Source organism: Sphaerodactylus townsendi, linkage group LG06 (genome assembly GCF_021028975.2).
Source record: "Sphaerodactylus townsendi isolate TG3544 linkage group LG06, MPM_Stown_v2.3, whole genome shotgun sequence".
NCBI lineage: Eukaryota > Metazoa > Chordata > Lepidosauria > Squamata > Sphaerodactylidae > Sphaerodactylus > Sphaerodactylus townsendi.
In genome coordinates, this window is record NC_059430.1 from 41,473,608 (window position 1) to 41,494,988 (window position 21,381).

Here is a 21,381-nt window from a genome sequence, read left to right on the forward strand (position 1 = left end):
TACTCCAAGTGGGCGGAGCATGTGAGGACAATGTGAGAGAGTCTGAGCTCGACCTATTGGTTAGAAAATGGAGGGAGTGGGCGGAGTTACATCGTCTTGGAGGCGCGACTTGACCCGGTTGCTGAGTGGTAGGAAGTCTCGGAGTCAAAGCGAGGTTTCTTCATCATTTTCTCCGGTTGTTTACCATTGGCCCGTTATACCTGTGGGGGTGGAGGTTGGACGTGAGTGACGGTTGCACTGAAATTCTGGCGCAGAAGCGCCCGGGGAAGGAAAAAAAGCGCTTTCAGGAATCCCGAGGGTGTCAGGGGCTGGATTTTCCTTTGCAAAGGGTTCGGGGTTAACGGTAAGGGACATGACCACGCTGAATTACCTGGAGGTGGTGCTTTTGCGTGCACGTGTCCTCCCAAGGCAAATCGCGCTGGTACTAGAAAGTTCCTTTAATCTTGCTTTCTGGCTACAGCAACCTAGGCCCAGTTATGATGTGAGTGCATTTGCACGAGCTTCTCCATGTTTGGTCTTCTAGACTAAAGTTTACTCCCGCTTAACAGTGGGAGACTGATGAATGGCAGTTAATCTCAGGGCTTGAATAGGACGTTTGGATTGTTCTCTTAAAATAAAGCTCCATTCCTGGAGAGCATCTGTATTATTCTCTTTACCCCAAAGCAGCTTGTCGCCTTCCTCCATTTTATCCTCACAACAACAACCGAAGTAGGAGAGAGGGACTGGCCCAAGGTGAGCTGTCATGGCTGAGCCTCCCAGATCCTGCTTCAGCACTCTGACTGCTCTGTTGGGGAAGGGAGTGGGGAAATGAACTTTTGTGCCCAAAAGTCTACTTCAGCAGATGCATTTCATTGCGGGGGTAAAGTATATATGTTCCAGAGCCCTAGTCCCAATGTGCCAGTCCAAGCTCATCTGGTTGTGTACTGAACAACGGCAAAAGACCCTTGACTTCTTATGGTATGGGACAGAGGAGTTCTTGGTAGTGGAATGCAGTTCTTCTAAAGAATCAGTCCTGTGAACAGGAATATAAATGTTATCGAAATCAGTGGGATTTGCTTTTAAGTAAGCATGCGTAGGATTGCCCTGTAACAAACACAGGAGGGAGGATTTTCACTGTTTTTGGAATGGTTGATATGTGCGTTGTTCTTGCAGTATCAATTTCTATATAGGGTCTGAAGCAAGATCTCAACATTCTGTCTCTCCTTCACGGTGATATGAATAATTTTTGCTCTCACTTGGAATTCATTTTACTGTAAAGAGTCCCCTACTGAAGAGTCTCCTATTGCTCCAGAAGCATAAAAAAGTGTATTTGTTGTTGCAAATGACAGTATGTTCTGTAAGTGGTGTTAATCTTGCTGGGCTTTAGGTGGCAAAGAACCCATTTTCTCAGCACTGATTATTTCTGTAGGATATTTTTGAATAAGAAGACAGCCTGGTTGGATTGCATGGATTCTTAGAGGCAGGCAAGTGACTCTTAACAGTTGTGGAATCACCTTTTTTCAGATAATCAGAAGTCATATCAGAAGTTGTTGCAAAGACAGCAGCTGTTGTGGAAAGTTTGATACAGAGATAATTCTCCCGTTTTATTCACTGATCTTCACACTTTTCCTCTGAAATTGACACTGTTAAGGCCAGTCTATTATCCCATGAGGTACAGTGAGTTTACAAAATGCTTTTAGCAGTGTGGGCAGTGTGTTAGCAATGAGAAAGTTACTGGTCTGTACATATCCACTTACTTTCAAAGAATTGAGGGCAGACTGCTTAACGATGCGCTCAGAATTATCTTAATTTTGGACTAACTTGCAAAACATTAGCTAACTTCTTTTCTCTATTGTGAGACGTAGAAGCCATGGCAGACTGGGTATCTTACTATAAACACGAGGAGGGTGAAGAAGAAGAGGATCAAGATGGAGAAGTTGAAACAATTGGTAAGAGATAGTCTGGGGGCTTATGCTGCTAATTTACCAGAGGGAAGTTCTGAATTGAAGCTGCAGCTGTTATGTGTGAAAACTAGTACAGGCAGGGATCTCCACATTAAAAAAAAAGACTTGTGTGAAATTGGTTGACAAATAGTCTATAATGCTAGGTAAGTGTTTTCTTTTTTTTTTAAGGCTGTTGACAAAAATAAGTAAACTATATTTTAGACCTGTAGATAGTTTCTGGAGAAACTTCACTGTTATAAACTGTAGCTTCTATGCTCTGATTGGCCACTTGAGTAATCAAAAAAGATAGTCAGTTATTTTCAGATTCGATCAGTTACTCTCAAACGTAGTTCTAGTATCTTTAAAGCATTGTCAACAAAAATTTACTAGTCATCAACAATTTTGATACGTGTGCAAATTACATAGGTAAATTGGTTAACATTGTGAACTGTAAGATTAGTTTAAAAGTTTAACTAGGTCTCATTTAAAGTTTACAATAAATGTGAACGATTCATTGAACAGTTATTTTCTTTGGCTTTTATCCTGAAATGCTGCATTTACAATAGTTGAAAAAAAATTAAGTTCAATTTAAGTTTAATTTTTAGAAACAGTTTTGTAGAAATTTCACTGGAATCCAAAGGCTCTCATAATTGTTTCAGCAACAGAATTCTGTGCAAAAACAGAATGACAATACTACAACCATGGAACTTAGTAAGTTCCTCCAACTTAATTTTGTTGAAGAAGAAAAAGAGTTTGAATTTAAATCTCCCCCCTTTCTCTCCTGAAAGGAGACTCAAAGGGGCTTACAATCTCCTTTCCCTTCCCCCCTCCCCACAACAAACACTCTGAGAGGTGAGTGGGGCTGAGAGAGCTCTAAAGAACTGTGGTCACCCAGCTGGCATGTTTTGGAGTGCACAGGCTAATCTGGCTTCCTAGATAAGCCTCCACAGGGCAAGTGGCAGAGTGGGGAATCAAACCTTGTTCTGCAGATTAGAGTGCACCTACTCTTAACCACTTTGCCACTACTGCTCCCAGGAAGACTCCTTGGGCTGGAGTGCATCCACACCATTAACCCTTATTGGCTTGCTACTAATATTTACACTGTGTAAGCAACATATTTCAGTATAAGAATTGGGCAAGGGCATGATTCATTTACAGACTTGTCTTTGTATTTTACAGGAGAATATAAATATTCAGGTCGAGATACTTTGGTGTTCTTGGTGGATGCCTCAAGAGCCATGTTTGACACCTATAATAATGATGACTTGGCTCCTTTTGATATGACAATCCAGGTAAGACCACCACTTAAAAATTAATGTTGTAGTTTGAAAGATGCTGGACTATCTTGGAGCCACATTAGTAGAAGTTATTCACTAAAGGCTAATAGAACTGTCAGTGGGTTCCTCTTATCTCTCTGTTATCTGTTATTACCCTGGGATGTATCAAGCATTGCAAGGAGGATAAAACTAGTTCTGTTTCAACTGTCTTTCTTGTGGTTGAAATCTTTTGAAGTATAGAATTTAGATGCTATCTGTAATTAGAAAGGAAACATAAAATTGCAGAGGAATACCTGCTGGCAATTATTCTGTCTTCATCCATAGGTGATTTTTATCTGCTTGGAAAAATAGGAATTTGTATACTTCCCATGTGATGCTGCAATAAAATATATTAAGTCCTTATTCTTAGGAACTGAAATCATATTATATGTTCAGAAATATATATTATGATGATGTTTATATCCTATGGGAATTAGGATCATCCTAAATACCATGCAGCTCACTCCTAGCCTTTTAAAAATTTCAAACTACTGTGCATGCTTAGTCAGAAGTAAGACCTACAGTATTCAGCAGGGCTTAGTTCAACTATGTGTGGATAGAGTAGTTCTGGAAATACCAACGAGATGTCTCTATACAGGCAATATGGAGTTTTCTAATACAATCATCTAGATTCCAGTATATGCAAATAGCCAGTTCAGTGTTCAAAACATTGTTGTAACCTTTAAAAACAGAAACTGCAGACAACCAAAATTCTATTTTTGCAGTAGCCTCTTCCATTCTTTTTCCAGTGAACCTGTATTTTTTTTTCTAGTGCATTCAGAACGTGTACACAAGCAAGATCATCAGTCATGACAGGGACCTTATTGGTGTGGTATTTTATGGCACTGAGCAATACAAGAATTCAGTAGATTTTAAGCACATTTATGTCCTTCAGGATTTGGACAATCCAGGTAAAGAGGGTCTATAAAGCTCATCTGTAGAGAGAGAATGCAGTAAACAGTGATGTTCTGTTGACTGATCTTTTGCAATTTAGACTTTTCTTCTACTTTCCCCCCTCACAATGTGCTACTTATTTTTATTCTTTTAGTGAAACCCAGCAAACCTTTCAGCGTGTAGGAGATCTTTTTTCCTGTGGTATCTTTGCCTTGATTGCACTTGAAACAGAACAATACACACTTTATTGTTCACTGCGCACCTTATAAAATATTTCTATAGCATATGTAGTTCTTAGACTAGATGACACAATACCCATTTTATTGCTTACTCCAAGCTTGGTTGGCAATTCCTAGATAGAGCTCTAAGTTGTAGTAACCTGAAATCATTCACTATCTAGTGATCAGAATTTGTTCTCTAAAGTAAAGCAATTCCAACAGAGGAATCTTGAGGTGTATTTGTGCTGTGGTGGCCAGCTGTGGCGTAACTATGTTACCACCAGTCCACTCCCAACAGGGTTTCATTACATAATGGCCAGCAGGAAAAAAACATTTTTGTGGCTGCAACTGTGCCAGTGTGTCCAACAATTGCATTGCCACATTCCTTGAAGGTATTGTGGAGAGGGCACTGGGCCATGCAGTCCTCACAGTGGCTGCTTGGCACTTGCATAGCCTAGCCATATGGATTAGGGTTTGTGGGGAGAATGAGCTGTGAGTGCTACAGTATCCATTGCAGCTGCAAGCCATTGCACAGCTGTATGTTAGCCTGAGCCAGCCAGCACAAGAGAATGCAGGAAATGGCTGCTGGAACCCCCTCAAAGTTTCCTGCTCTGTTTTTTATATTTGTTTAGTTCTCCCCAAAAAGGGGGTGGGGCAATGGTGACTTTAGAGGTAGGAATTTCCACATTCCGTGAATAGCGAGTGTTCAGCTTCATCAGGATGAGGATTTATTTCTACTGGTTAGGGACATCTGCAGATGCAGAAATTTTTCTGAGTGCCTAGCTCCTTTGGGGCATGGAAATAACCATAACTCTATCTGGATGACTGATCCCTCCATGGTGCAGTCCTGTGCACCCACTTCACAGAGGGTAGATGCTCCTAACTCTTGAGGGTTCTGGGCCCCGGGATGAAGCAGAGTTGGCTACCTGTAGCAACCACAATGTTAATGGTTGTCATTTTTGCCAAGAGTGCCAGCTAGAAACCTGATGCTTGCAGTGGCCTTGATTATCGTTTTTGCTAACAGCCCTCTATGAAGCCCGAACTCCATAGCCTAATCTTGCTGTGTCCCTTCATTAGCATTCCTGAATGGGCCCAAGGTTGCTGGGATCCACTTTGCCCCTCCTGGCTTCCATAGTATCAGACCCCTCAAAACTGACAAACGTTGCTTTCCACTTCTGAAAGACTGTTTGTTTGTTTGTTTATTATTTCATTCCATTTTTAAACCGCCCTCTCCCGGAGGGCGGTTGACCCATGCAAATGCTGGTGGGGAAGTGCTTCTAGCTGATGATGCCACCCACTGCACCCCCACATGAATGGAGCCCGGCAGACAAGGCTCAACTAAGTTTCGTGAACCCATGCTGGCTACCAAGCTTTGGAACAGGATTTGGCATTCCCATGGCAGCTGCCAGTGGCAAACAAGGAAAAAAGGGAGAAGAAGGTTGGGAGAACAGTCTCCTGCTTATCTGTCAGTGCATAGCTGCCTCTTTGGGTTCTGCCTGAGAAGATGGAGTACATGAGAGAATTCAGCCACAGTGTAGACTTTGCTGGCTCAATAGTGCTAAGTGCCATCTCTGTCTTTTTTCCTGCCACCAAGGTGCTTCAGCGCTGACTATAAGACTGCATAGCAGGGAACTGTCAGAATGTGCCATGTGTCCTACCTCATGAGTTGTGTGGCTTCCTGCCTGGGTTTTTATAGGGATGGTGGGGGCCATGATTGGGTGTGGAGAGGGGGCTTTGCCACCATAGGGGAAGGAGGTGATTGGTAGCATCCTTAGCTAGCATCCAGAGCTGTTTGGAGCCTCATAGGTGTGGCTGTGACAGCGGGAGGCATTTTCTTCCCCGCTGCATGGTGGCCTATGGGCTGTGCCACCTTTTTTCTTTACGCCTCTGTCAGGGGTCACTCCTGGGCTGAAAGGCATTAGGGAGTGGACTAATGCTGACTTCCCACTGCGAACCATCTACAGCATCGCTAGTGCAGAGCCCTTCACCTGAGTTGCACTGGCTTTTAAGACTAGTGCTGGGAGGCTGCATCAGGGTAACTGACCTCTTTGCTAGCATATCTCTGAGAACTTACTTTTCAACTTCTACTTCATTATCTATTCTGCTCACTTTGTCTCCCACTTGTGTATCAGTTCTCACTACACATACTTGTACCATATCTATGGAAATGCATTAGTGTCAGGATTAGACCCAGTCTTGAAAATTAGTTACATAAAACATCTCCTAATTAGATGAGAGGTTTAGGGTAACATGATTATCTTAGTGGAACACATCTGATTACAGTCTTATCACAGGAACTGGCATGGGGCATTGTATCAAAACATTCCACATAGACCCCTGACCAGCCTTATATTATTAATCTGGAATTTCCCCTTCTTGGCTTTGATTAGTTTTTGTTCTTATTCCACAACATGCCTGTCTTTCCCAAAATGCATGACATTTTATTTAGACTGGTTTTCCTTCCTGTGCGGACCTGTATTATATTGTATGCAATGCCTAATATGTGGTTGAGACCTAATAACATTTGACAATGGCAGCATTTGAACGAAGACTTCTGTTTGCCGTGTTTCTAGTTGAGCTTTCTGTGAGATACAACACTAGTGACACTTCATATTGGGTTATCTGGGTAATTTGGTCTGTGTTACAATTCAGTCTGCAGTGAAGTAGTTGTGAGATTGCAATTTACCATATGCTTTGCCTGCCCTCTTCAATCCGTTTATGTCTAACTAATATTAAAAGGCAAAATAAACTGGTATTAGACTGAAAGGTTGAGCATAAGTGAAGGATATGTAAAAGTTGGCTAGGAAGTCTTGGTGTAGAAGAGCAGCCATCATCAGCCCTTCAGTTTGGTAGCGAAGTAGGTGAACCATAATTATCCACTTTGGTTTTTGTTGTCTATCTTCAGGGGCAAAACGAGTTTTAGAACTAGGCAAATACAAAGGTGAGCAGGGAAGAGCGCTCTTCCACAAGTCCTTTGGCCATAGCGCTGACTACTCATTAGGTGAAGCACTCTGGGTTTGCTCCAATCTCTTCAGCGATATCCACCTCAAGATGAGCCACAAGAGAATCATGCTGTTCACCAACAATGACAATCCTCATGGCACTGACAGTGTGAAAGCCAAGTTTGCAAGGACTAAAGCTGCTGATCTCCAAGAGACAGGTTGGTGCTTGGCATTGAAAATGATGTTTCCTTTAAACCACCCAAGCAGGATGGATAAAAATCAACAATTAAAAAACCCCTTAATAATGGATTTTTTAAATAAAACACTTTTTGAGGAAAAATCCATCTACAGATAGTTTTCTGTTCAAGATACATTATAGTACAAAGGTCATGAAATAAGGATTAACTTTTAGTTATGTAGCTTGAGGCTGCATACTCATGGAGTGTTTAAATGGTTAAATGTAGAGGTGGGATCCAACCAGTTCTCACCACTTCTCTAGAAGTGGTTACTAATTTTTTCTGAGTGCCGAGAAGGGGTTACTAAAGCAACCTCCCTGCCCAGTAGGGATTGGAGGTGCATGTGTGCAGCGGTGCCACTGTTTGAATCCCACCACCATTGGAACCTGTTATTAAAAATTTTGGATCCCACCACTGGTTAAATGAATCCATTCACAACGTCATGCTCTTCCAGAGGTTTCTGCAAGGTTATTTTGGGAAATTTAAGATATTAGGCAGATGCTCTGTTTTGCAATTTTCAAAACTATTAATTAATTTTGCAGAGTTAACATTCCTCTTCACAGAAAAAATATTATACAATAAAAATATCAAGTTGAGAAAATACCTTATTCCTTTGCAAATCTATGAATATAGAATCAACCCCTTACCTCCTAAGTGCTAAATTTAAAGAAGTTCAATTAATAAAAGATTGTTTGGTAAGGCATAGATCTGCACATGGAGGAAAGCAGTAAAAATGAAAGTGAAACCTTTTGATCAGAATACTGCACAGGTCTTGTGATCCTTGTGTGTATAGAGCAGTGGTTCTCAACCTTCCTAATGCCGCGACCCTTTAATACAGTTCCTCATGTTGTGGTGACCCTCAACCCTAACATTTATCCATGTTACAGATGGAGAACACTGATGCAGAGAGTCTTAGGTGACCCCTGTGAAAGGGTCGTTCGACCCCCTCAGGGGTCCTGACACCGAGGTTGAGAACCACTGGTATAGAGGTTTACCTATATTATTCTCCCCCTAGAGGAGAAAACTTATAATAGCAGCAGGCTGTAAAAGTATATAGGAAACCATGATTTAAATTTTACATCTAGTCTTAGTGACTAGTGATTTGAATTAAATGCACCCTGCAGCCCTGCCTGGGCAGACTCCGTTGAAACAGTATATCCACAGCATGTTTATTCCCTTCTCCTGAATTCACCACACCCTCTCTGTTCCCCCATCGGCTGAGGGAACTTAGAGTCACAACTTTCCAGTCCCTTATTTACATGTTACTCCTTACATATTGCCCCTCCCATATTCTTCCTGTATGTTCATTATAATACATTTTGTTGTCAGAGCAGGAGGAGAAGTTAATATGCATAGCCTATTAAGCATGCTCAATATATACAAAGTACAACGGTTATTTTTCTTTGAAGTAGGGAAAAAACAAATGTAGACTCTGTTTTCAGTCTCCTCATGGTGTTATTGACTATTTAAATTCTGCAAAATGAAGACCTGTACAATGTTTGTTCTGATATCCTTAGGACATTGTTTACTACTTTAACTCCAGGTATTTACCTTGATTTGATGCACCTGAAGAAACCTGGGGGGTTTGATATCGCCTTGTTCTATAGGGATATCATTAATACTGCAGAAGATGAGGACTTAGGAGTACAGTTTGGTGAATCCAGCAAATTAGAAGACCTCATGAAGAAAGTACGAGCAAAGGAGAACAGAAAACGAGCTTTGGCCAAGTGAGTATCAAGAGAAACCTAACTTTTCCTGATCAGCTTCTGAGGGGAGAGGATCAAGAAATCTGTAGGCAATCCTCTCAATTGGACTGGTTTATTGGGAAATTACAGCAGGATAAATATTTAAATGGTAAGTAATATTAAATTGTAGGAAATTTATGTTCTGGAAATCATTTCATGGGTTTCATTGTAAAAATGGATATATAATACATGGAAATGGAAATATAGTAGTTTCTAAATTTGAGTCTATATTTGTTAATTCTTCACAGGCTAAACCTCTACCTAGGAAAAGATATGGCTTTCACTGTTGGCATTTATAATGTAATTCAGAAAGCTTTCAAACAGCCTCCAATAAAACTTTACAGGGAAACTAATGAGCCAGTGAAAACAAAAACCCGAACCTTTAATCGAGAAACAGGTAGTTTGCTTCTCCCTAGTGACACCAAGAGGGCTCAGGTAATGTATCTTAAGAATGTATTTATTTGCTCCCCTCCTACTTTTCCTAAGTCAGTGAATTTGCATTTGATGAGACCTGATTCCAAGATGTTCAGTGCACATCCAAAGCATTGCCTGATGTGATTTGTGGATCCTTCCAATAGTGTTTTCCACACTGGTAACTCAGCCAATGGGAGTTTTTTCAGCATATGAAAAGAATAAATATAGTTAACAGAGGAACTGATTGCTTGCATAGGTGGAGGAAGTGGAGCCTTTATTTAATTACTCTCTTTATTGGTGGGGAGATGCATGTGTGATTAAACCCTTTACACACGTCATATCCTTTTTAAAGCTGCTGAAAGGAAACTTCTGATATTCTAGATCAGGGGTAGGGAACCTGCGGCTCTCCAGATGTTCAGGAACTACAATTCCCATCAGCCTCTGTCAGCATGGCCAATTGGCAGGTTCCCTACCCCTGTGCTAGATGATCCTACAGGCATCAATATGGTCCAGCTAGCCTTATCATTCTTAACTTGAGACTGTGGATGCCATCTATCTTTTCGCAATTACTTCTCTTTCCACCCCCGGCCCCTTTTTCAGACCTATGGCAACCGTCAGATAGTGTTGGAAAAAGAAGAGACAGAAGAAATTAAGAGATTTGATTCACCAGGCTTATTTCTGATTGGCTTCAAGCCCATGGAATTGCTGAAACGACATCACCACATCAGGCCTGCACAGTTCATCTACCCTGAGGAGTCCTTGATCAGTGGTAAATACATACAGGCAGGATTGTCTCCCTGGTTTCATAACTGTGAAATCTTTTTCAGATGTTAGAATAGGGTGGCAAACATAAAAGTGGAGATAATATTCCTGGGTGAGATGGGTTTTTCTGAAACCAAGCCCATCAGAGTTCAGGTCAGGCTTGGAGATTAAAGCTTTTTCAGTGATCCCGGTTGTCTTTTGTCATTAGAATTTTTTATTTATTTTATTTATTTATTAAACTTTTATACCGCCCCATCCTCTAAGGGTGTATAACTCTATCAATTCAGCTTTTTAAACTGTAGAATGTTAGTCATTCTAGGTTGCTTGAGATGAATGTGAGTTGGGGGCATTGCTTGGCAGTGGGTTTTTTTTTGGCATTAGGGGATTCTACTGGCGGCTGCTGCTTTGATTAGGGCCACAATTTTCCTTCTCCAGTTCTTGTAATGATCTATTGTGCCACCCTGAGATTGATCAGTGAGCAGTTTGGAACACAGTGCCATCAATATGCTTATGACACCTAGCTCTGTTTTCATTTGTATCAAATCTAGGAGTGTGAGTGAATGCCTCAATAGGGGTAACAGTCTATCTCCTGCCATGCAGTTCTTCCAATAACAGCATTCCCATTTACAGAAGAGGGGATGGTGATTTCTCATGATGCCATTTCCTGTTTTGCCCCCATTCCGTACCAAGAATGGGGGTCTCCTGCAGCCTCGTGGAACAAAATGGGGGCCATTGGGCTCCAGCAGAAGGGGAACTTGGAAAGTCCACAAATAGTCAGATTTCACAGAAACAGCTGGATGAAAGGCTGGTTGTGTCTGGTTTTGAATGATCCTGGATCCATTATTGATACAAACTTCTATTTAAAACTTGCCATGTTAATGTGACTAACCCAGCATATATTTTAAATATATAAAAATTATGTTGTAAAGATTAGTGTAAAGATTGTGAGATAATACCTATAAAAGTTTGACTACTTTAAGATATTGCATAAATGCTAAATATTGCCACAGTGTAGAAACAGAGCACATTTCAAAACAGAACCTATTCCTGTTTTCTTCCACACTCAGGACACCAACCACACATACACAATTATGCTCAATTGCCTCTGAAAACTCTGTGGTTATTTCAAAGGTAGTTTGTGTCAGGTGCCAGAATCATGGAATGTGACAAGTGTGGAATTTTTCTTACAGGAAGCACTACGCTATTTAATGCTTTGTTAATCAAGTGTCTAGAGAAAGAAGTAATGGCTATCTGCAAGTACATCCCCCGCCGCAATACTCCTCCCAGATTTGTAGCCCTGATTCCTCAAGAAGAAGTGCTGGATGAGCAGAATGTGCAGACAGCTCCCCCAGGTTAGTGACCATTTAATTTAGAAGAATGGAGGTTAATAGCTTTACACAATGTGGGGAAAATACACATGGAGAGATTTTTTCTCCATCTCTCATAATATTAGAACCATTTTATTCAATTTTGAGTATCTACCACAAACTAAATTGCAGCTGTGACTAATAGATTAACAGCATCCTATCTTTTACATTAATGTAATCCACAATGAGAGCCAGCAAGGTGAGGTGGTTATGGTATTGGACTTGGTTCTGGGAAACTCCGTTTCATTATTCCCATGTGTGCCATAGAAGTTTGCTGGGTAATCTTGGGGCAGTCACACGTTCTTAGCCCTGATCCTGGCTAGTATTTGGATGAGACACCTACAAGGAATATGAGAATCCTGACATGGGGGGAGGCAGCGGCAAACCAGCGGTTGCCATGTAACTTGATGGCAAAAAATAAATTAAATAAAACACAAGATTCTGAGTATTTTGAGTACCTTTGTTTAAAAATGATATAGGTCTGTTTCAGCACAACTGTATATTCAGTCAGAGCAGATAAGAAAACTAAACTTAGACTGGGTAAACAGTTGTCTTGAGATTTCAGAAGCAAATTTAACTATGTGGGAGAATTTAGGATTCAAGATAGCTTTGAAGACCTTTCCTCCAGTATTAAAGAGCAGAATCATAATTGTATAGTAGTTGCTTATTCTGGATGTTTATTTTTTAAAAAATATTTGAAATACTTGACTATGAATATAACTTAAGCTTATGATGGCTAATTTTGCACATTAAAAGTGCCCCGTTGTTGGCACGGGGAATGCCCTGGCGCAACGGCACGCTGTTGCCTTGGCGCTGCCCCGCAGCAGTGGCTTTGCTAGCGGACTTTCCAGAACCACAAAGGTTGGGGACCTTTTGGAATGCCCTTCCGTTGCTCTGGTGGCTTCCGCTGCTGAGAAACGTCCTCAGCACCAGAACGAGGCCATTTTTCCTTCCTCCCTGCTCTGGACCGCCCTTCCAATGAATGGGCGTCTTCCCCGCTTGCAGTGGAATTAAAAACTTGGAGGGAGAAACCCTGCAAAAACGCGAGAAACCTTGCAGAGAAGCGGTGTGTGAAGGCACTGTGAATGGGAGGGGGGTGATTCCCTTGCACACACAAGGAGTTTAGACCAGGGTGGGTATGGGTGGGTGTTTGGAGTACTGCAATTCCATCGCACATGCAGGGATTTTAGACCGGGGGGGGGGGGGGGGGCCGATTCCCAGCATCTGTTTTGTGCAGAGTCAACTAAATTGGTGAAGGGGGGGAGCGGAGGGGGGTGAGATTCGTAGAAGACATTGCCAAAGACCTCGGTGCAAGTGGAAGAGAGCCGGGAAGCAGTGCAAAGTCAATAGCAGAATAAAGAACGCCGCGGCAGCTGTGCTCCTGGATACAACACGGGGGATTTGAAAGTGGGAAAACTGGCAATTGGTCTCAGTAACACACTTATAAAACATTTTTGTCAGGTGATGTTTAGTCAACATTATTGTGGTCTGATCTAGTAAAGGCAGAAAGTATTTCTGCTAGTTATAGATTTAAACATGTTATGGATAAACTAAATTTACACAAAATAAGAAGAAATTAAATACAGATTTGGTAAGACCATTGACATAGATACAGTAGCGCAGCAATGTTACTGAGTTTATTAGATTTAAGATTGTACAATAAAATATCCAGTTTAAGAGAAAATTTCAGACTTATAATTCAACTCATTGTCCAAAAAATATTGAAATTAATGGTTAGGGCTGCTGCTTTCTGAAAGAAATGAGTTTGTTCTGAGAATTGAGAATTTGGGTCTTTCATGTACCTTCTCTCACAATTAATTTTTTCCCTTCCTCTCTTAGGTTTCCACCTAATTTTCCTACCTTATGCAGATGATAAACGGAAAGTAGACTTTACTGAGAGAGTCCCAGCTAATCAAGAACAGGTGGACAAAATGAAGGAAATTGTCCAGAAGCTTCGGTTCAAGTACAGGTGAATAGAATAAACCAACGCCCTCTACATAAAAAACAAATTATGTTTATAGAAAAACTAAAAAATGGATGGGAGGGATTGTATTCTAACTCCCTGAGCAGGGGTTGCTTTGAAATGGACAGAATTCTGACACAGAAATCATACAACCTGAATAACATTTACTGGGAAACCAGAACTGGGTTGTAACTTTCCAGTGCAATGGCTACTGAGGGTTCTCCTTAGAAGTATTTTGTCATTATTTAAAGTTGTTTCCCAGGTTTTCAGTGAAGAAACGCAAAACTGACTGAACATTTGAGAAACCCTCAGAGCAAAAACAGGAAAAAGTTGATTGGAATTTAAATGAGGATGGGGGGCATCATTGGAATTTAATAGTGAAGTTTTAAAATGGTAAATGATGTGATTTAAAATGTTGTTGGAATTCATCGTGAGCTGCCCTGAGACAGACTTGGTTGGAAAAGGGCAGGATATAAGTCAAAAGAATAAAAATAGAGCCAAATCTTAAGCACTTCAGGTTGAAGATCTTGTAGTACAAGGTGTCAAACATGTAGCCTGGGGGCTGAATCCGGCCCCTTGAGAACCTTCTCCCCCACCACTCCACTCCATTCTGTGGGCTCACCAGCCAGAAGCACCCACCCCACCTCACTCCTGGTCTGGCGATCCACCCCCCCCCCTGCTGATCTGGGTAGCAAGCCTGCTGTAGGTTCATCAGCTAAGGCAGCCACCATAGCCCCAAGCCGGCCAATTACATGTATGTCATATCTGGCCCTCATAATGAATGAATTTGACACTCCTGGTGAGTGAAATGCTGTAGATGTTTTTGAAAAACCATCTGAAGATGTTCATGTTATCACTGAGCTACCACCATCTGCCTTTCTTTGATGTCCTTGGCATTTTTTCCATAGGAGTGATAGCTTTGAAAACCCCGTCCTCCAGCAGCATTATATGAACTTGGAAGCCTTGGCTCTTGACCTGATGGAACCGGAGCAGGCTGAGGATTTGACAGGTAAAAGTAATTAAGGGTCATAAAGATTTCTATATCATTTGCTGTTAGTCATAAATGTTCAGAAACAGAAATATTGGGTGTTAGATTTTTTAAAAATGGTTAAATTATTAAAATCTGTGATGTTTGTAAGGGGTGAAAATATATGGTTTTGATTAACTTGAACTTTTCCCTTTTAAGTGCAATTAAAGGCTACGTCAAAATAGTAAACAGAACATTCACTAGCTTAGCCGAACTGAAATTCAGAACTGAAATTATAACTCCCTAAACAGCTAGTCTGTCTTTCAGATCTTCTTTTAAAAATACACGTGTCTGTTTTCCTGTCTCAAAGACAATCTAGCCACTAGAATTTTCAGTGTCTTACTTGAAGCAGTGTTGCTTCTGTTGAGCAGTGGGTCTGTTTCCTTATATATACACACATCTAACTTAACTTAAACTTTAGTAATGTAGATTTTGAAGAAGCAATTTGTTCTTTTTTGCTTAAAACTTAGTCATGCCATTTAGTCTGCCTGTGTACAAAGCATTTTTGCATAATCTTCCCTTTATAGAATAATCACGGCAATATACTTAATAATTTAGTAATTCTCTCAAGCTTTAGCTGTTTGTTTTTTTAAATATTCCAGTGCCTAAGACTGAAGCAATAGACTGCAGGCTAGGTAACCTTGTGGAGGATTTCAAGCAACTGGTTTATCCACCTGGTTATGATCCCGAAGGGAAAGCTACAAAACGCAAACAAGGTGAGAAATTAAAAAATCTGTAGAATGTGAATGTATACTTGTGTATTTTAAAAACTACTAGATGAGGCAACTGTTTTCTAACTTGTAGCCTTTTGAGGAAAGTTTGCTATTAAATACCTACCTAATCAACTCTTGACTTCACACCAGAACGTGGTTAAGAGTATCCTGGCCACAGATTCTATCTACCTTTTGAATAATAAACAATCATAACACCTAATTAAATCTGACAGGTTATTCTATTGCTTGATTAGATACTCTGAATATTGCCTGGAATACAAGACACTTAGTAATTGAGCTACATAGAATATTTTGCAAATGAACATATTGTTGAACTGTTGAATAAACTGTAAAAATATGAATCTCAATCTTTGTCCAACAGGAGGAGGCTCAGAACAATCAGAAAAGAAAGCCAAGATAGAAATCTCTGAGGAGGAGCTAAAGAATCATGTTCGAAAAGGCACTTTGGGGAAGCTCACTGTACCCCTTCTGAAAGATGTATGCAAGATTCATGGGCTAAAGGGAGGTGGAAAGAAGCAAGAACTTCTGGATTCAATCACTGAACACTTCAGTAGCCACTAAGAACTGAGGCCTATATATGAATTCAGATGTTTAGCATTTTCACTCAGTCTTAAAGTCTGATGTAGAATGCCTTGCGTAATTAAAAATCTAGTTGTTAATTTGCATTCATGCAGTAGAAAAAAGCCAGTTCTGGCTCTTCTGTTTAAAATGAACTTTTGTATGCTTTTTTGGTGTCCGAATTTGGTTCATTCATGCTGTTGCGATATTATACTTAAAACATGACAGTTATAGCATAGAAAAGCTCAGAGAGAATGCATGGGAAGAGCTGTTTAACTGTTTGGGTCTTGCCTTTCAATCTTCCATTTAAGTGTAATTGGCTGTCTTGCACTTAAAAATGTTAATGACAAGTAAGTGTTATTCTGCATTTCAAACATATTACCCCATTACAGAATAGGCACATACACAATTCCTAAAAATGAAGTACTTTGTTTTTCTCTCCTGTTTAAACCCCCCACAATATATTAGAGGAAGTAAACCAAGGTTCTCTCCCCCCCTTAAATCAGTTAGTTTTTCAGATTCATAGCAGAAAATCCTACCCTTGAGGAAGATTCTAACCTATAGTATGCTTCCTGTTTGCAACTAAAGTTGTGATTAAAATAAGCCATAGCTTTGCTGTAATTTAATTTGTACAGGAAGGTGGCATATAACAAAACCAAGAGCCATTTATTGCCATTGTTTTTGGTCAGACTGTAGCACAGTGCTGGTGTTATAGAGAACACTAAAAATGGTGTAAAGAAAATGGCGTTTCATTCATAAGCTAAACAAATCAGAAAACTTGGCTGCTCTTCCTTGCAGAGCTTGAGTTACAAAGTTTTGCCTTCATGAAAGCTGACTGGGCTGTAGTAATCAGCCAGGTTTGCAAGCTCCAAGGAGAAACAGCACTAGATTCTCTGAGTCAAGACTTATAAATGGAGGCAAGAATTATACATCTCACAGGAAAATGTACAGCAGTTATAGAAGCTCTTTTCATAGAACAAATTGTCAACTTGATTTCAGTCACTATAAGGAACACATAACTTCTCAATGTATTTTCCAGGCCCATGGGAATGATACCAGGAAAATTTTTGATGGAAGTCCTACACCTTTGAGTTCACACACAATAACAGCCATGAAGTTACTTGGGAGTTTACTTTCTATATGGTACAATAGCAGCAGCTCTATATGGTACAATGGCATCAGCTAACTAACTCTTAACATGGGCAGTTACTTATTAAGTGACATAAGCATATATTAAACTAGAAGTAAAGCCCATTGTGCTGAACAGTACAATGGGCTCTAGACAGTGGGTTCAGTGGTATAGAGATTAGTTGCAAGTTCAGATCTCCGGCCTCTCCTGGAGGTTTGCAAACAGTTGGTGTAATTTGGGGGGGGATTGAGAGAAAAATTCCATCTTTGCCCTACAATGTTCCCAACAACCACCAAGCCATACAGTCCACCCTCCAAAGCAGCCATCTTCTTCAGGGGAAGTGGGTTCAGTGGTGTGATTTTACACCTTTGAATCCAGATCTCCAGACCACACCTGGAGGTTGGCAAACTGTTTGTGGGGTCCAGTCCTCTGTATTGGACTTAACACTTTTACCCTCCACTTTGCTTCCCAAAGCCTGGAGGTCTTGGGAAGGGAGGTGGGGGTTGATCCTGCGTGGTGGAATCAGCACACCCAGTCCAGCATGCAGGATGAGGGTCGCTTCTCCAGCCAGTTTGCTTCCTGAGGCCCAGATGGTGTGTTAGAGGTGGTGGTTGGAAGGTGGCAGGACAACAGGGAGGCTGTTGGGAGACAGTGGATCGCAAGGCACTGCTTCCCCGCTGTGGTTTTTAAGCAAGACAGTAAACCCCCAACTAATGGGTACAAAGGACAATCCTATAGGCGCATCACTTGAGGATTTGTCTTCACGACACTTTGCATATTAGTAAATTATATAGGTGAAGATTGGATTTTTTAAAAAGTTATGTTAAAACCTGCATCTTTGGCAATACAATAGCTTTTCATCTTCTATCTATTTCTTGAGCATGTGTTCAGGTTAAGTTTTGACCAGTCTAGATTTTTGGTCCTGGCTTGAGTTGTACTATAGTCTAACTTCCATTTGATCCTGCATAAAGACAAGTGATTGGAGAGGCTAAAGATACACCTTCAGTTTTCTCATTCTACACATGAGTAAAACACAGATCTGGCAGCATATGCCTTGTTTCCTAGAAACCAAATCTGCCAAAAATCTTCTGTATATCTAGTTTGTTAATTATCAAAAAGTTTGGGCTAATTAAATCCTACTTGGAGAGAGTAGTTTCACCAGAACTATAACCTATTAAATGAATTAAAGAGTTCTGTGTTGAACACTTGAAAAGCAAATATAACTTTGAGGCAGGTAGAATAAAGAGGCAAACCTGATAAACAACTGAAACAAATGCAAATACTGTACAAGTAAAACAAAAAAAAAACAACCCAATTTGATACAAACTAAAGATTAATAATCTTTCTTGAGTTATTCTAATTCAGTATAAAGTGGACCAGACAAATTTAAACCAATAGTCTCTCAATGGCTTGTTGGACAGATTGAATTTGAGGCTTCAGCTGTGAACCTTCTTTGATTGTAATGGAACAGGCAATTACGGGGCGAGAAACACCACATGCCCGGCCTAGGGCTTGCTTGGAGCGCACAAATACGTAGGGAACATTCTTGTCTTCACACAGCAGTGGAAGATGCAGGATGATCTCAAGGGGCTCAGCATCTGCAGCCATCACAATGAATTCAGCAATTCCTCTGTTCAAAGTTTTAGTGGCTGTGGAAAAAGAAGAGTCAGTAAAACAGCTTAATTTCCTAAAACTTCTAGAAAACATTTGCTAATTCCTTCTTTCAACTTTATCAAGTTAGCAGATCCTATGAAAAAGTTTTCATGTACCATCTTGGACTATTACTAGTCATGCAGTTCTTTAGAACCTGACACAGACTGGAAAAGAATAATTTGTAACTACAGTATTACATAATAATGCTGTCAAATTGCATCTAACAGCGACCCTTCAAATGGTTTTCAATGCAAGATATGAACATACGTAGTTTGATAATAAAAGCTACTCACCAATACAGTAATTGATTAATGTGGTAGCAGAATGATAGGATACAGGAGCAAAATACTAATCTAGGGGATTGAACTTGTGGTGAAAAATACAAAACAATATGCAGCAACAGTGTTTTCTTCATTAATAGCTTTCTGCTCTTGCACCACTGAAGACAATATTTGGCAATTTGCCAAAAATTAATCATGTTCTATAGAAGTATGGCTACATACAAATAGGTACTATTGATTGCAGAATTCTATCAAGCTGGCATGAAGACTGGTAAGGGAAGATCCCAAATGGTAACGTTCTCTAACCATATTAAAAAAGCAACTGAGATTCTGGTCCTAACTCTCAGACATGTCTCTGTCTCCAGTCATATTTATCTGCAATGTGACCTTGCAGAAGTAAAACAGCAGTTAAGATAAATGATACCTCAGCTGGTCCTATGATTAATGTACCCAGAGCAAAATCAGCAGCAGCAACAACCACTGCTAGGGTAAACTGACAACCAAGAAAGGTGTGTGTGTGTGTTTGAAGATACTCCATAAAACTCCAGTTATGTTATCCATAGGAGAATAACTTTAAAATGCTACATTAATACCAATCTTCTGCACCAGGTCAAACAGCTTTCTCACCTTCATTGGCCCCTTTGCGTAACTGTTTGTAGTTGCAGGACTGTTGCACAAGATCTAGCAGTGTCTTGGTGAGTTGAGCATCAGCTAGTGGATAAGCTTTAGGGTTTACTTCTGGCTCAGTCTATAGAAAGAAAGCAAGAATTAAAGAAAGCAAGAATTAAGACACATGAAATAGATATCTTGTTAAAATATTCACAATCCCAGGTACAGGACTGTATCTGAATCATGGATTAACCACATGGACTCCTATGAGTCTTTAACAGATTCTTACAGGTACCGAACTAAAGCTTTTTTTTTCTTTTTTAAAGCATAGTAGTGGGATTCTTTACCATCCCTTATCATTTTCACGTGAAAAATCCCCAGGCTGCCTTTACTGCCAATAAGTAAAGCGTGTGGGTTTCTCACTCTCATTGTTTAGTCTTTTGATTTCAAATGACAGCCTCTAAAATAGTGCAGAAGAATATTAAAACATCTTTTAAAAGGTCAAACAAGCTGGTTATCTCTCCAACCATTTTCTTTGCAACAGCCATCCTATACATGTAAAAATACAAAGCAAAAGCATGGCTACACTGCATCACTGATGACCACTGTTAATATTCTATACCACAGTGGGACTATTACAGGAATTAAAATCTGGAACATCACCCATAAAATGGAGAAAGTGGTAATAATTCTTGTTACATTTCCTCCATTCTGAGGGGGCGGAAGACAGGAAAAAAAGCTTTTTTCCAGATTACCGCCCCCGCCCCCCCAAAGCATTTAGCTTTCCAAAGACTATACCTATAGAACAAAACGTTTTCTACGGTATAAAAAGTATTGAAGTCACCAATAGCAGCCCTGACGGTAGGAGCACGTGGGTTAGTGCTGAAATCCACAAAAGGGTAACTGCGGGGCAGGACTAGTTTCTCTAGCCAATATTTCACAATAAAAATCCGCTATCTATAGCAACAGATTTTTTAAAAAAACACATTGAGACCATCTGGCATGCACAGCATTAGTACTTGCCTCAGAAACACCATTCTTGAAAAGCCCAGAGGAGTAATCCCTGCGTATCTGCTCGACCTACAATGACTCCACCCCGCAAACTGGCAAAACTCGCTATATGTTCAACCTTACTAACAGTTAAAACCTAAGAGTCACCGACTCTGATTCAGCGTTCCCCAAATGCCTCCTTCCCACATGCAATCCTGATCACGAAATGGCCCTCACCATAGCTGCAGAGCAGGACAAGCGCTGGATCCCCTTTTTGTCCACCAATGAATCCTCTGGATCTGCAAGCTTGAAGGAGGGAGAAACTTAAAGCTCTCCGAAACGTGCGAAAGAAACGCGCTCCCACCGGAAGTGAAGTTACAGTAACCCCGGAAATGATCGGGAAAGGTAATTTAGCGTACAGCGTTTAAGAGCGGACTTTTCAAACGACGGGGCGCTTTCTAGTCATAGCGGCCTCTAGCGGTTGTGTAGGGAAAGGCACGTCGGGATCAGCGAAAATATTGCAGAGGCCGGGAGGGAGTGGTTTTTACTCCTTTGCGGCAAAACCGAGGGGGAGAAAAAAAAAAAAGAGTGTCCCGTGGACCAGTTGCACGGAATGTATAC

At 40.6% G+C, this 21,381-nt stretch overlaps 2 protein-coding genes across 8 annotated transcripts; one reads left to right on the forward strand and one right to left on the reverse strand.

Moving 5' to 3' along the window:
- Positions 1-42: 42 nt before the first annotated feature.
- Positions 43-16,266, forward strand: XRCC6 (X-ray repair cross complementing 6). Of its 7 annotated transcripts, none has more exons than XM_048499722.1 (13): positions 43-154; positions 1,845-1,928; positions 3,102-3,214; positions 4,011-4,149; positions 7,256-7,510; positions 9,072-9,255; positions 9,522-9,708; positions 10,288-10,456; positions 11,640-11,801; positions 13,656-13,785; positions 14,688-14,788; positions 15,409-15,522; positions 15,902-16,266. In XM_048499722.1, exons 2-13 carry the CDS (start codon positions 1,850-1,852, stop codon positions 16,099-16,101), a joined length of 1,833 nt encoding a protein of 610 aa, XP_048355679.1. In that variant the 5' UTR covers positions 43-154; positions 1,845-1,849; the 3' UTR covers positions 16,102-16,266. The 7 variants fall into 7 exon arrangements, with proteins under 7 accessions (XP_048355679.1, XP_048355677.1, XP_048355678.1 ...); XM_048499720.1 differs by having other exon boundaries at positions 90-221; XM_048499721.1 differs by having other exon boundaries at positions 99-343; positions 1,839-1,928.
- A 479-nt stretch (positions 16,267-16,745) lies between these two features.
- Positions 16,746-21,135, reverse strand: SNU13 (small nuclear ribonucleoprotein 13). The gene is made up of 3 exons (XM_048499728.1): positions 20,998-21,135; positions 19,789-19,909; positions 16,746-18,876 (listed from the first exon to the last, which is right to left on the reverse strand). Exons 1-3 carry the CDS (start codon positions 20,998-21,000, stop codon positions 18,614-18,616), a joined length of 387 nt encoding a protein of 128 aa, XP_048355685.1. The 5' UTR covers positions 21,001-21,135; the 3' UTR covers positions 16,746-18,613.
- Between the last annotated feature and the right edge of the window lie 246 nt (positions 21,136-21,381).